Below are 15,864 nucleotides of genomic sequence, written 5' to 3' on the forward strand. Positions count from 1 at the left end.
TAAATTTCCCATCTGATGGAATCAAAGCAGTAGAATATATTTCACATTTGTCGGCAGGAGCCCATAAATTCAAGCTCTTCATTCTTCCAATAATGTGAATTCAAACTTATTTATGGTTTATAGCCCACTCTCTACTACTTGTCCTTATTAACACGTTCTAATTTCCCCATTTTAAGAGTAATATTAGCAAATCACTATGGCAGAAACTTCCGTTTTTTTCCCAGCAAGAGACGATGGCTTTGGCATTATATATTTCATAAATCCATAGCGCCCTCTAAAGCTTAATCACAGAACAGCAAGTGCAGCAGAAACCATTCATTTGCTGTTCATGTTCCAGCATCACTACATCTCTAACCTCGCTTCACATTCTGCTAATCGTTTCTCATTACTGAAACATGATAAAACAAGTTATGGAAGGATTGATGTAAACCTACAAATGTTCCGTGAGGCGTGGCAGACAAACTCACTCACAGAATATTAATGCAAAACATGTATATTTATTTTACAACTCCTGCTTTTAAATGGCAACAGTAGCAATCGTTGTACATCTTTAAAGATTATGTGTTGATGGCGGTCTCAGTGTGAACAAAATAAAAGATATTTACATGCTGAATGCTTAGTTGTTCACTGAGTCGCTATAAGATGACGGTGCATGTCCACCATCTAGAGGGGACTGTGGAAGCTGCTCCGGAACACCGAAAGGCAACTGAGCTAAAATAATCATGATCACTGAGAGACATAGAAATTAAACCAAATTCTTATCTGGAAGAAACTCACTCCTCTTTTACACTTTTCAATAACAGGAATAAATTCCTAATAGCTCAAAATCTTTTCTATAAACTAATGTTGAAGCATAGAACTTTTTTGAAGCGGCCTATGTTGAAAACACCAGTTTTACTCCTTTTTCTAACAGTACGTTTATGTACATTTAACTATTAGATTCATTAGAAGGACACATAAGAAAAAAAAAAAAAAAATCAGTTATTTTACAACATAAGCGAGTGGAAACTGTACACATATTTTCTTTTGATTTGATTTTTGTTTTTAGTCCTTGGAATAGAATTTAAAGTTTTTAACACCTATACTGTTCAACAGAGTTTGATTACAAACGGTTCAGATGGAAAATGTGATGGCGGACGTATTCCTGATCTCAACAGAGCAGAGTATCATGAATCTTTTTGACGATCTTGGTCAAGAGGTTCTTGGCTGGAGTGAATGCTGCCACGATTTCTTCAATCTGTTGGATCCTGCAAATAAATGAAAAGACTGAATATAACACTTTGTCTCGTTTCATCTGGCTTTAAAAGATGTTGCAGTGCTGCTTGTTTGTTAACACTTAAGAACTGCCAATACTACAAAGAAATGTTACACTCAAGAATTTATTCATAGTGGATCCACATCACTAATCTGATGTGAACTTCAGGGATCTATTCAGTATCTGTCCATGAAAATTCTGACCGAAACAGTGTTCAGAAGTTAAATGAGAAGCATTTTGTTTGGAGAAAGGAAAACATACTCCAGTAGAAGAACTTTAGCCCATTTGTAAAACATAGTGGCAAGTGTGATAATTCGGAACCGTTGCAGGACTGAAACAATGAATTTGGGAGTAATAACGCCACATTTTTAAACGTGAGAGAACCTTGGCCACAACTGTCCTGAGTACACAGGTCGTTCTAACAAAGAGCGGCTGGATAAAGGTAATGTTTTGGAAAGGCCTTGTTAAAATCCTGTCTTTAATTCAGCTAAATGGTGTAACGGGCCCTGAAATGAGCAGTTCCTATAGGGAAATCCACAGATTTCCCAGAGTTGAAGCTGTCCAGGACTGATCAACAGTTACTGGAAATATTTAGAAACTGCAGCAGACACTGAAACAAATACATACTGATACTGGATCCTTTTCCACCATAAAATGAATGACAATTAAAAAAAATAAATAAATCTTATTTATTTAATTGGGTTGTGTTCATCTTTTATTCTGTGTAACATTTTTTTTTATTTTTTTTTTTTTATCTTGGACTGAGTTGATCTAGTTGGACTGGTGTGGTAACCTGATGCTGTATTAGGTCAAGTTAATCCAGAAATACAGAGAACTCTTCAGCATCACTGTACATAATGCAGCTTTAACAATGTTGAATGCTTAAAGAGTACAAGCAGACTTTTTTAAGCTTCTGATTATCATTACTTACGTTGTGCTTCCAATGATGTTGTTGAAGCTTTCAACGTGAAGAACGCAGAGTTGGTCTGCCAAACTGACGGAGAAGACCACCTCAAACTTGGAACATTTCTTGAGACTGCTGAAGACGATGTGCACTCTGGAAGAAGAAAACAAGATATCTTACAGGATGTAAACTCTCTGCTGGTTTAAAATTGCACGATGACTTGCACACACATCTAGATGTGAGTCTTAATCTATATTTATTAGGACAAAATGTCACAATGTTGTTGTTCACATGGAACTACATTATAGTCATAGTATCACTGCTGACATGAGAGGGGAAACATCAAACATTCAACATAAATCCCAGCTGAAGTGAGAAAGGAGTGCAGCAGGTTGGTGACTCAGATAAACATTTGCATGGATATTTGATAAAGGAGGGAAATAAGAATCATCTTCTGTGGAGCAGATTCTTACTGAGTGTCCATGCAGCTGATGTGGAGTATATCGAGCCGCAGACCTCCCCACATTCTCAGCAGACGCAGCTCCTCTCCCAGCAGACGACAACGACTCACCACCAAGCTGACGTCATGAAGCAGCTGAACGAAACAGCAGACAAGCTTTGGCTGAAAATTCCATTTACAGTCACAGTTTTATTGATTTATTTTTCTTATTTCTTTGTCGTCTGTCTCGTCGATGTCTAATAGAACACCATTAGTCACTTTCATCTGTCGTGCCGTCTCTCACTGGTGGCGCATCAGCTAGTGTTTCTGTCATGATGAAAGCCGGCAAACAAGAAGCTAGGTGGACTTTTGTGCTTGTGGCTATTTGCATCGTCTGTGAAAAAGTCCAGAATCCAGAACGGGTCAACTTTAACCAGACCTGAAAGTCATCTTTATTCACACCGACCTTGGGAACATGCCTCCTCGTTGGGTATTTCTCCACCCAGGCCGATTCTCCCTCAATGTACTGGGAGACCAGTTTGTGAACGAGCTGGGCATTGAACTGGGACTTCTCCTCTGGTAAGAAAACACATTTTCTTTTTTACAAAATCATCTTCACAAAGGAAAAGAGGTTTATTTAGCCTGGGAAATAACAAGCACAGATGATGTAGAGATGCATTTGAACCAATACAAAAGCAACATATTCACTTAGATCGTAGCAACAATAACTCCTGTGTTTTATTGTCTCACCGTCGAGCTCTAATTTGAAGGCAATTTTTGTTATTTTCTGCTCCGGTCCACTGTCTGCGTCATTTCCTTAAAAAGTAGAAAACATTTTAGGATATTAGAGTGATCTTAAAGTGAACAAATCTCCAGAAGTGTGAGGAAACTGTAGCTAGAAGTTAAAAGCGTTGGAGAACAAGCCTACAGACTAAAAAGCAGGAAGTGACATCAGTGACTGAAGTGTGGCTGGAAGCATTATCACAGGCCTTTAGAGATCAATTACTCAGATGTTTTAACCATCAGCCTGTATGAGGTAACACAGAAAAATCCTACCAGTGGACTTTTTGTACGCCAACTGCAGGAGCACGGTCTCATGGAGAAAAGTGTAGACTGTGCAGTTGTGCCTCTTCTCTCCGATCTTCCATTCATGCAACCTAATGTAAAAAGCATACAAATAGGATTTCCCTTTAAGATTCTGGCATATCAGAAATGTTGTTAGAAAAACCGATGAATTCAGAAACTGACGTGTCGAGCATGTCCACGTGGCTCTCCAGGTTCCTCGTCTCAGCTTTCAGTCTGTTGAGTTTACTGGAATTCTGCTTTTTCTGCATCTCCAGTTCAGTTATTTGTCTAAAATAAGAAACAAAAAGTAAGTCTTTATACATTTAGTGATTTTGCTTTATAACTACAGGCAAAAATAAAACATTGCTATTAAAATCAATTGGACAGGCTACTTGATAATCTCAACTCACCTGTTGTTATCTTCCAAAGTTTCAGTGACTTTCTTCATTCCTGTTGAGAACAAACAGAAAACAAAGTACAATGACTTACTCTGTTCAAGTCAAGTGAGAAAAACAAAAACAATAACGTAATAATAATACCAATCAAATAAATAAATAAACATAAATATATTTTTTAAACTAGCTGTATCACTAGTTACCTTCCTGCAGTGATTTCAGACTTGGTTCGTCTTCAGAGTCTTTTTCCTCAACTGCAGCAAGTTCTAAATGAAAGAGGGAAAAAACAACAGGTCAAGCTGTTATAACTCATCTGCTGTAGTGCTGTTGACAATTTCAGTTATTTAGTCTATTAAGAAAAATCCACAAAAGTGGATGGAATCGCCAACAAGACGGTCACCTGTCAACTGTAGCCATACCTGCTTCTAATTCACCAATGCGGTCATCCAGACTTTTTATCATCACATCTGCCTCCTCTATTGTTCCTCTCAACTTCTGATGCTCCTCCTGAAACAAAAGAACAAATCTAAATTACGTTTCAGGTTGGAAACAAAGCCCAATGTTAAAGTTTACTACTCTAAGAGAAGGTCTTACCAGGTTAGCCCGCTTAAGATTTGAGTTGAGGACCTCCTTCATTTCATGATGCTGAACTTTGCTTGTTTTTCTAAAGAAGTTATTTCTTTCCTTCAGTTTAGCACCAAAAGATTTGATCTGTTGGTTTAAACAAATATGATGAAGGTGAAAAGTGATCCTGAGCTAAATTCCATACTGTCACTGTTTCACACACACGCACAAAAAAAGCCGTACGGACTAAATCTAAAAATGTTCATTTAAAGGTTCTTTAAAAAAGTGAGTTGTTGTGCTGCAATCAATAAGTAATATTAGCCCATCGGACATCGTGAAAGTCACAAGAAACAGAGATGATACCGACTGACATTGTAGTTTTAGAAGGAAATTGAATGGTCTTTTAATACCTCTTTCTCTGACGAGTACCTCATCTCTTCCAAAAGAGGTCTATTAACAGTTGTAAGATGTTTGTCCAGATCCCGCATTCGACCCTTTAACCTGGACAGAGAATGAAAACAAACTTCTTTAACCCTTAAACCTACAGCCAAGTTCACCGAACAACTAATGAGCAATTTCAAACTTCAGCTCTTTTTTTAAGAGGCATTCAGGTTACAAGAGGCTGTAAGAACTTGAAGACACAAACTCTTCTCATGGAGATAAAAACAAATGTTTACGCACATTTCTTTAGATACTAAATGTACAGAGTTTTCCTCCTTTTTTTTTTTTTACTCATAAAGATGTTTTCAAGCTGAAGTTTACATACCCTTCCACCTTCTCTGCGAGGGTCTGGATGTCCGTCTCATAGACCAGCTGTTTAGGACGGCTTATGTGCCGGTCTTTTAATAAATCTATTGATGTGCTGTCTGTGTCAGACAAAAGCTTCAAGAACAAATAGACAAAAAGAAAACATTACAGTAGTATATTTGACTGTTTATCCTGTACAGACTGATGCATCTTCTATTCAAATGGAGATTGAATTGAACTCACTCTGCCGGGAACAACACTTTGCCGAGGATTATGGATGACAAAGTCTATGTTGAAGAGTTTGAAAAACTCTAAAACTGTTATTGTGCCATCTTCGAGTTTCTGTAATCAACCATTGAGCGGAGTTACATATGAGACCAGCAAAAAATGTGCTTTCAAAATGTATGTGAAAACAAACATACTTTCTGAGCATCACTGGTGTAATCCTCCAGCTGGGATTCAAACAGGCTGTGTTTAGTAGCTGTAATAAAGAAAAAAATAAAATAAAATCATAGATGATTAACAGGTGTGAGCGTCACAGGATCTAAATCACAGCCATCCATTTCAAATCAAAACTCACTGGACTCATAGGCAGCTTCACATCTGCTGGCTGAGTGACTATAGCTGGAGGACTCGATGGACTGTGTGGTGATATGAGCTGTAGCGATGTCACTGTCACACTCAACAGCGTCACACTGAAGTGTCGGAGGAGAAAAAAAAGCAAAGAAAAGTCTTAAAAAAAAAAAAGAACACCACAATACAAAGTAGTTACATATATCTTGAAAATGCAATCTTCATTCTCTCATCTGTGACATTTACTTAAATAATGATACCTATTTGTTTGTTTAAAAAGGGCCTTGAATTATCACGAGTGACACGCAACCCAATTTACCCAAGATCTAATAAAAACCTAATGTGAACAGAACTGAACCCAGAACTGGGTTTATTTCAAGGGTCACTAGGTGTTTTTTTATTTGAAACAACAGTTCAGGAAATACCTAATTTAACTGGTTCAAACTTAATGGAAACTTCAAAATACAATCACTTATGTGGAAATATCTATTAATCTGATTTTATCCAGTATACCAAGACAAGTCAACAAGGAAGTGGCTTTGACTTTGCATTATTTTGGAAATGAAACCCTGATACATATCCACTAAACAGGGGCCAAACAAAGACAATTAAGAAGCATTTCTTTAAAAAAAAACAAAAAACCTGATCTTTTGCTCAGTTAGAATTTCAGAATATACAGAACTCAACCTTAGTTCACACGTAAAGTGTTCAAAATGAACGTACCTGCTCAATAAACTCAGTGGATGCTTTGAGTCTCTTGTCGCCCTCCTTACTGTCGCCATACTCTGGCAGAGGTCTCTTTTGTCTGTGGACGGCGCCGATGAAAACATCTTCTGCTAAAGGCTCAAACACGTTGAACTCCTGGGAAGGACTCTCCTTTTCAGAGACTTTAGCAGGACTCCTGGTGTCCAGCGTTTCTGACACATCTTCATAGCTGCACAGCTCTTCATCACAGATATCACTGACATCATTTTCAAAGTCATTCAGCTGACTGGTTACATTGACATTAACTGTCCTTGTAGTTTCTCCCACAGAAAAAATCCTCTTTGAATTCTCAATGTTGCTTCTACGAGGAAGTTTTGCCTTAAAGCCTCCCACAGATAGTCTCGACATAAGCTGTTTCGTTTTCAAGTTGAAAGGAGTTGCAGCAGAAGTTTGTTCATCTTGCGAAACAACTTGAGCTTGCGTGTCATCTTGTGTATTTGCCAAACCTATTTCCAGCTCTGGAGCAGCTTCAGGTGGGGATGTGGGTTTATCGTTTGAATAATCATTCAGGTCGTGGTCTGATTGAGGCAAAGGTGCTGTGCAGCTATCCGTGGCCGTAGCATCTGGAGCTGTATTTATCATGTGGCTCAAACGTCTGACCTTTGACTGGAGATCAGCTAAACTCACTCGTCTAGATGTTCGTGAACGCTTGGCATCAACACCTTGGTCCACAGCGTTTGGTGAACTTTCCATCATCCGTGTCGAACGACAAGCTGCAGTTCCTGGTTCATGTTCTTTCATGGTCTCCGTTTCATTCGAGTCGAAAGAATGTGGAGGATTTGGGATTTCTGCATCATCGGGGCTGGATGATCCCAGTGCCTCAATGTTCTGAAAAGTCAACTTGGTTTCCCTCACATGGTCGGAACTTGGGTCCTGTGTTGAAAAAAGACCTCGAGGGGGCTCATCTGTGCACGTTTGTCCCAAAATGCACCCCGTTTGAACCTCAGTCATGTCCATACTTGCACTGATTTCTGGACAGTCAGTCATTGTTTCATTTACTGGCGTCTCGTCGACAGCTGAAACCAAACCTGGAGCTTCATAATAAGCATTTGTGTCAGGTTTCTGCGTTTCTAGCTGACCCACAGAGTCGTTTGAAGCTTGAGTTTCTGGTAGGAACGGTGCATCAGCAGCATCTGCTTTAGAAATAGCCCAGGGACCAGTTTCAGACAGTGAGTTTTTTAATTCTTGATCTAAACCATGTGCTGATGAAGACCCTTTTGAATGTGGAACACAGGTGTCACCGTCAGCCTTCCTCACACTAACAGAAGAACTGATATTTTCATGAATGGGTGCGGCACTTTGGTGTGGTAAAAATGAATCTGACATGGAGGTACCGGCAATATTAACGGTGAGGCTCTGGGTCATATCCATAGCGGCATCATCTGTAGTGAACCTCACAGTTTTCTCTCCACAAGTAGACACAAAGTCTGCATTTTGGTGATTTGATTTCAGTCCAAAGTTGGTGGGATTGTTTACAATGGGACTTTGTGTCCCATCCCTGAGTGTGTTATTTGCAGTGAACCTCCCAGTCTTCTCTGTGTTAGCAGGTAATAAGTCCACATTTTGGTTTAATGTAGGTTCAAAATTGGTGGCAATATCTATAGTGTGGCTTCTTGTCACGTCCATGGCATCAGCATTAGCTGTAAACCTAACTGTCTTCTCTCCGTTGGCAGGTAAAAGGTTCACATTTTGGTGTGACAGCATATTTATATTTAAATCAGTAGCAATGTTTACAGTGCGACTTTGTGTCACATCCATTGCTGCAGCTTTAGCAGTGAACCTCTTTGTTTTCTCTTCGTTCGCAGTTACAAAGGCCAAATTTTGGCGTGAAAGCATATTCAGATCAGTGGAAATGTTAACAGTGTGGCTTCTTGTCACATCCATGGCTGCGTCATTGGCACTAAACCTCACGGTCTTCTCTCCACTGGCAGGTAAGAGGTCCACATTTTGGTGTGACAGCATATCTAACTGAGTGGCAATGTTAACAGTGGGACTTTGTGTCCCATCCCTGAGTGTGTTATTTGCAGTGAACCTCCCAGTCTTCTCTGTGTTAGCAGGTAATAAGTCCACATTTTGGTTTAATGTAGGTTCAAAATTGGTGGCAATATCTATAGTGTGGCTTCTTGTCACGTCCATGGCATCAGCATTAGCCGTAAACCTAACCGTCTTCTCTCCGTTGGCAGGTAAAAGGTTCACATTTTGGTGAGAAAGCATATTCAGATCAGTGGAAATGTTAACAGTGTGGCTTCTTGTCACATCCATGGCTGCGTCATTGGCACTAAACCTCACGGTCTTCTCTCCACTGGCAGGTAAGAGGTCCACATGTTGGTGTGACAGCACATCTAACTGAGTGGCAATGTTTGCAGTGTGACTTTGTGTGACATCCATGGCTGCAGCTTTTTCAGTAAACCTCCCTGTTGTCTCTCCGTTTGCTGGTAAGTCGGCATTTTGGTACGACTGCAGTGGTAACTTACTGACAATGTTTGCAGTGAGACTTTGTGTAAGCTCCATACAGGCATCATCAGAAGAAAACCTCACTGTTTTATCTCGGCAGTCATCTTCAGCATCAAACTGAATCTGAGGATGACACGCAAGAAGAAAACAATCAACTTTTCGCTGAAATGTTAAATAACCACAATTCATGAAATTACAATCAAATAAAAAGGAATTATTTGCTACTTTTATCTTTTAAGAAAGGAAGGTCAGAGAAAGCTTGTGTTTAATCTCACCTGATGTCTTTGCACCGTCTTCTTTAAAGAACTCTTCAACAAGTTTCCCACAACTACACAGAGATGGAGAAAGGAGTTAGACACAATTCAAGCCTAAACAAAGCAGCTCTCCGAGTAGAATTTCAATCTTTAGCCAATTCTTACAGTAAGCTGTTTTTTTGCAACAAGAAGATGCATTGAAGAGCACATTTTCAAAGTATTACTTTGTATTTCACGTTTAAATCTACTCATTCAGAGCTGTTCTGATTATTGCGCTGAAGTATTTGGCCATCAGCCAAGTCATAAAAGGTTTTTGTACCTTGAGAGTTTGATGAGCCAAGGGCTTCACTGCTCTGCTGATGTGAAGTCATCTCTGCCTTTTTCAGTTTACCACTTTGTTGGTACATGCCTTCTGTGGGTAAACGACACTGCAGAGGATCATCTGTACCTGGAGTTTCTACAATGTGGCTTGTCTGAACCCCTGTCATATCCCTGCTCACATCACCTCCCAGAATGCAGCCTGTTTGAGCTTCAGTCATATCCATGCTCATGTCATCTTCAGGACACACTGTTTCATTAGAGGATCGTGCAGGTGTAGGTGCCATTCTTGTAATCTCAGGATAAACACTGTAGTCACTTGGTTTGGATAAACTTGTCAAAAGGTCCAAACTGTGTGTGGATGAAGATCTGTTTTCACCTTTTTGTTTCCTCACAGAATTGACGGAATCTGACATCAAAACAGTTTTCTCTCCGCATGTGGTCGAAAAGTCTCCATTTCGGGTCAACTGCGGGTTGAGATCAGTGGCAATATTTATAGTGTGACTTCGTGTCACATCCATACAGGCATCATCAGCAGAAAACTTCACTGTTTTCTCTCCGTAGTCATCCTCAGTAGCAAGTTTTTCCTGTGGAAAAGGAGGAGGCCGATCACTGCCAGTGTCCGACAAGAGAAACTCCTACTATTGACCATACATTTAGATCCAATATTGGCGTCATCGGTTCATTATCAAAACAATTAACAAATTCAGCGCAACTATAAATAGAATAAATGTCCAGTACCGACCAGATATATGACAAAAACCTTTTGAATACTCAACATTAAAGTACATTATTCATCAATTAATCTATCGGAAAGTATTGATAAGAAAATTAAAGTTGTTAATCTCACCTGTTGTCTTTTCAGCGGTGTCTTTAAAGATGGCTTTAATGAAGTTTCCATGCCTAGATCTGGAGACATACGTTAAAAAGCACTTAACATTTAAAACTCAGGTTAACCATGTGAACAGTTGACAAGGAATTTAAGGTATGTTTATGTGTAAAAATCTGTAATGAAATGGAAACAAGAGTTTTTTTTCCAGTTAAAAAAACTGACCGATGACTCCTGCCAATCAAAAATAAATAAATCAGTGTTGCTGCTGTTAGATTTATGTGAAAATGAACCCATAATCAACTGACAGTCAAGCAAAACAAAACATCAACTCTGGATTTCAGAAATTTAAGTTGTTTTTAAATTTATTTTACACATGCGGAGTATCAATAGAGGTAAATATAATTATATAGACTAAACACCTTCAACTCTAATGTTATTTTTGGTCTAAAAACATATAAATCATGTTGTTAAAAAAACAAAAACAAAACATAAATAATCCACATTACTAAATTAACTACAGTGTCAATGTTGCATCATTCCTTTTTGTTTTTACTGCTGTTACTTAGTTGTTATCACTCTTGTTGATCTTTGGTTCACTTGAGTCTAAATAAACTGTAGTTTGTAGTTTCCATACCTTTATGGGGAGGCGATCTGAATCCTTTTCTGCTCTGCTGTCCTGAAGTTACATCTGATTTCTTCTGACTTTCACAGAGAGGGTACAAGTCTTGTGAGGGAACGAGAAACTGAAAAGGATCATCCGACTCAGTGAGGACTCTGATGCGTCCCGTTTGAGCTTCTGTGATGTCCATGCTCACATCACCTCCCAAAATGTGGTCCGTCTGAACTTCAGTGCTTAGGCCACCTTTGGGACTGATTATGCCTCCACTAAATGGTTCACCGCTGCTTCTGCTCGTATTTAGCGACCAGTTTTCTTTACCTGCACCAGCCCTTGGTGTTTTATTCTGTGACACGGAGCCAACAGTGTCCATGCCCTGTTTAAAGGGTGGGGCAGTGTTAGGTTTCATTCTGTGAATCTCAGGATTTCCACTGCTCTCACTCGGTTTGGAAAGCCTCACAAGAAATTCATTAAATCCTGGATCCAATCTTTGCCCTGGAGCTAATGAACCACTAGCAATGCTCACTGTGTGGCTCCGAGTCATGTCCATGAACTCATCATCTGCAGTGAACATTATGGTTTTCTCTCTGCATTCTTTTGGATTGGAGCTGATCTGCGAAACAAAAGACACCAAGTAAACGCATACCGTAACAATTACCGATTCTCAAAACCGAACATACGTTTTTTATACACGTTGCACTTTTCAAAATTCATGCGGAATCATTCTGAAACTCACAACAGGTCTTTGATGAGTGTGCAGAGGAGGGTTTATCAAGGATTTCCTTCCTGAATGTGGAAAATGAGAAATAGAAAGAATTTGAAAAGTTACGAGTTAACTTTTCTAGTTGACAGAAAACATGACGCATTACACTGACAGGCACTCCAAAGCTGTAGCTGTGCACATTCATGAAGACATTCACCTGAAACTCCTCCTGAACAAAAAAAGATGTTGTACAACTGCTCTCAAAGGTTCAATAGTACTCATCATCACTAATAATCTGACCTTGATGTTTGCCTGCAGTGTAAAGAGTGCCTCTTGAAGTGGAGTCTGTCAAAACCTACGATAGAATACTGAAACCATTTAAAAATATAGGTTTTCGTACCTTTTGGATCAGCGGATCCCAAAGTTTCACTGCTTGGCTGCCGTTTAATTTCCGTCATCTGCGATGCTCTTTTGTCAGAGTGGGCATACATGTCTTGAGTGGGAAAAAGACACTGAAAGGGATCATCATCAATGATTCCCAGAATACGGCCTGTCTGAGCTTCAGTCATATCCATGCTCACATCATTTTGTGGACAGAATGCACTTCCATTCAATGATTCTCCAATCTTCTTGGTGGTATTAAGTGACTTTGGAACCTGGTTTTCTTTGTCCACATCATCTATATGCGTTTTATTCAGGCCAAGGGAGACGTTCGTGTCTTCAGATGAGGAACCAGCAAAAGGTGCCATCTTGGTGATTACAGCATTGCTGCTGGAGCCACTTGGTTTGGAGAGACTTGCAAGGAAGTTTTCAAATCCAGGATCCAAACAAGGTACTTTTGCAGGTACGTTCTTCTTCTCTACTCTACTTAAATCTGCGTTTCTGCCCGTCGATAGTGATATTGACCCACTCGCCATGTTTCCAATATGACTCAGAGACACATCTGTGGATCCATCATCTAAAGCCACTCTTCGTTCTCTGCCTGTGAGTAAAAAGTCATAGTTTTGGGATGTATCTCCAAGCAACCCTGCATCATTGCCGATGTTTATGGTGTGACTGTGGGTCATGTCCATAACTGCATCCTCTGAGGAAAACACCACTGTCTTCTCCCCGTCATTCCCACTGTCAACGTTGATCTAAAAAAGTTTGATTAAGTCGTGTCATTGAATCGCCCTTAAATATCAAGTCAGAAAACTGATAAAAAACAGTGACAAAATAAACTTACCATGTCTCTTTGTTGAGAAATATGTAGAGGAGCACTCAACAGGTTTTCTATACCTATATTTGAACATTTAATAACCATGATTTGCACCATAACAGAGCATGTTAACATTTGCTGTTTAGAAAATTAAAACAGAAGAATGAAACAAAATCCTACCCATGATTTGCTGACCCCCATCTTCAGTGGCCGTCACCTGAACCCTTTTGTAAGGAAACAGAGTATTAAGGTTGAATTTGTAAATCTTAAACTGAAATGCAGTTAAATAAGCATAGCTGTAAAGAAAATATCACCTTACCTTGTCTGTGTTGTTGCAGCTGCTGCGGAATAACACAGCAGAACAATTATACAGTCGCTTTAAATAAAAAATAAAGAAAATGTATATCGATACGCATACTACGATATTACGTACTTGCTGTCATTAACTCTTGCAGAGGACTTCGGGTAGGGGAGACATTCTTGGCGTCCCTAATCAAATAAATAAAAAAAGAAAACAACCGGTTAGGTTAGAATGACAGCATGTAAAAATCAAGCCTGATTTTTGTCCTGACGACTCACTTGGCAAACAGAAGAACATCGTTGGCAGGGGCAAAACTGACTCTCCTTGAATTCCTTTTTTCTGTTGCTTTGGCACTTTCCACCTTAGTGAAAATAAAAACAGTATAAAGATAAACTGCTTGACCACTATACATTGTTATATCTTTATATTATTGTAGAGATGAATATAGCCAATTAGTAATATATTATCGTGACAATTTTCAAGGAAATGTGGTCATTTTATTTTATACTCCCACATAAGATGCAGTGCTATATATATATATATATACACACAGTGTTTTAAATTGCACAGTTGGATATATATTTGGTTGATATACTGCCCATTAAACTGTTAAACTGTTCAGTCTTGGTGAGTGTGTGTGGTCTACTGGGAGTTCTGCTGGTTGTAAAGTCTGACAAAGCTGTACTCACTCTTCTCAAACAACAAACGCTTTATTTATGGCAGCACTGCAGCTTTTGCATAGCTCATCCATAGCTAAATGAGGCTTCTACAGAAAGAAATAATGGTTCCATACAGTTCCTTACATATGGAGGTAAAAATAAATGTAAATGGTGTTAAACAAATAGAGCATTATTAAGAATAAAGGTTAGGTAAAAAGTTAGTTATGTAGTTCCAAGATGGTGGGGTGAGACATTAGGTTTTTGTACACTATTTGAAGCTCCGACAGTGACAAGATTATGTCACAGTGTTGTTGTTTTTTTAAATATACTTATCATTGGATTGTTATCGGTGGGACAACAGACGGATGCAAAAGTGTCCAATGGCGGAAAAAAAGGTAATAACAGGTATGACGTGGGATATTTTGTTTGGAACATCATTATCACTAATTCCAATGTTACCTCGTTTTCCTGTTGTTCGGGGTCACGGATTATGGTTGATTTCCGAGGAGCTTTTAAAATCTAAAAATAAAAAAAATGTAAACAACATGAATCTAGGTCACTGCCCACATGAAATACTTTGTTCTTTGTGCACTTCGCAAACACTGACCGAGGAAATGCGCCGCTTGGAATATCCACTGCCTTCCCTGTAACACAAAATGGAATCAGATGATGGATTTGCATTTTGGCTGGCTGTTTTCACTTGCAGCACAACAGTCACATCACACTAAATATGTCAGAGTGGAGTGTAAAGATGCTGAAGATGGAAAAAATGTTGCTTTGTGGTTCACCCAGTGGTTCAGTATCATTAGTTTTACTTACACATTCTTGGCAGGATCCAGAGGCTCCATCTTCAACTACAAGAATATAAAAACATACATTGATTCACAGCCTTTGCAAAATATATGTTAAATGAAGTTGAAGAGACACATTTGTTGTTTAGTGATTTACTTTCACTGGTATACTGTACGAATTGCCAGAGAGCATTAAATTAATAACCAAACAATCATTTACAGGACAACTGTGGTGTGCAGCAGCAGCTTGTCACATCGAAAGGGCTATTCTCCCGAATTTATGGTTTCTATCGTATTTTATGGGGAGGGAGACATGGGTCGAGCAGAGGTTGTGGGCTTTTTATAATTGTTTTTAACTTTTATCAGCAAGCTAAATGCGCTAATATAAAGCGAGACATATTTGTACCATAACTGAGGCTAAAACACTTTAAATAATCAACCAGTAAGTACATTGCCAAGTCGCATAGGTCATTGGTCACTACTCATTTCATCCAAAACCCGTCTTCCAAAAAATCTTAACTCAGTAATTTTCTTTATTTTCACATAATCGATCGAATGCCAACAATCATTGCACGCAACTACAAAAACATATATTAGTGTTGTTAAACAGTTAGCGCTAACGTTAGTGTTAGCTGGCTATTCACAAAATGACAACATAATAACTACGAACACTAGAAAAACATGTCACCACATACCTTCAAGTTGTTAGGAGCTATTTACCTCGTTTTATGACGGATACATATGTGTTATTACTTGCTAACTGACTTTAAACTGTTTTCACGAGACGTAAGTTTGGCAATGAATCAATGCACGAACCCACAACTGGAAGCTAACATCAACGAGCTTCAAAGCTAACGTCTGGAGTTTTGAATTTAGCCGCCCCCACGCATGCGTACTGAATTTCTGCGCGTGTGATTCGTCTCACATATTTTCTTGTTTTACTTGCTCATTTTGGTCGTTAAAAATATCCAAATCAAAATTATAATTTTTCTTTAAAAAATTACAAAGTTTAAGTGAAATGAATCGAGGAA

General features: G+C 38.9%; 1 protein-coding gene across 1 annotated transcript; it reads right to left on the bottom strand.

The window, feature by feature from the left end:
• Positions 1-516: 516 nt before the first annotated feature.
• knl1 (kinetochore scaffold 1) lies at positions 517-15,687 on the bottom strand. The gene is made up of 32 exons (XM_075459439.1): positions 15,529-15,687; positions 14,862-14,896; positions 14,650-14,686; positions 14,502-14,561; positions 13,662-13,744; positions 13,516-13,571; positions 13,402-13,423; positions 13,263-13,306; positions 13,110-13,162; positions 12,285-13,020; positions 11,918-11,967; positions 11,200-11,794; positions 10,584-10,642; positions 9,735-10,320; positions 9,437-9,489; positions 6,666-9,284; positions 5,950-6,064; positions 5,792-5,850; positions 5,613-5,711; positions 5,389-5,504; positions 5,033-5,123; positions 4,653-4,769; positions 4,478-4,565; positions 4,262-4,324; positions 4,074-4,113; positions 3,847-3,951; positions 3,655-3,755; positions 3,349-3,414; positions 3,065-3,174; positions 2,633-2,754; positions 2,187-2,312; positions 517-1,247 (listed from the first exon to the last, which is right to left on the bottom strand). The coding sequence occupies exons 2-32, from the start codon at positions 14,888-14,890 to the stop codon at positions 1,151-1,153; spliced, it is 6,597 nt and encodes a 2,198-aa protein (XP_075315554.1). The 5' UTR covers positions 14,891-14,896; positions 15,529-15,687; the 3' UTR covers positions 517-1,150.
• Between the last annotated feature and the right edge of the window lie 177 nt (positions 15,688-15,864).

This window comes from Odontesthes bonariensis, chromosome 24 (assembly GCF_027942865.1).
Source record: "Odontesthes bonariensis isolate fOdoBon6 chromosome 24, fOdoBon6.hap1, whole genome shotgun sequence".
In the NCBI taxonomy this organism is placed as follows: domain Eukaryota; kingdom Metazoa; phylum Chordata; class Actinopteri; order Atheriniformes; family Atherinopsidae; genus Odontesthes; species Odontesthes bonariensis.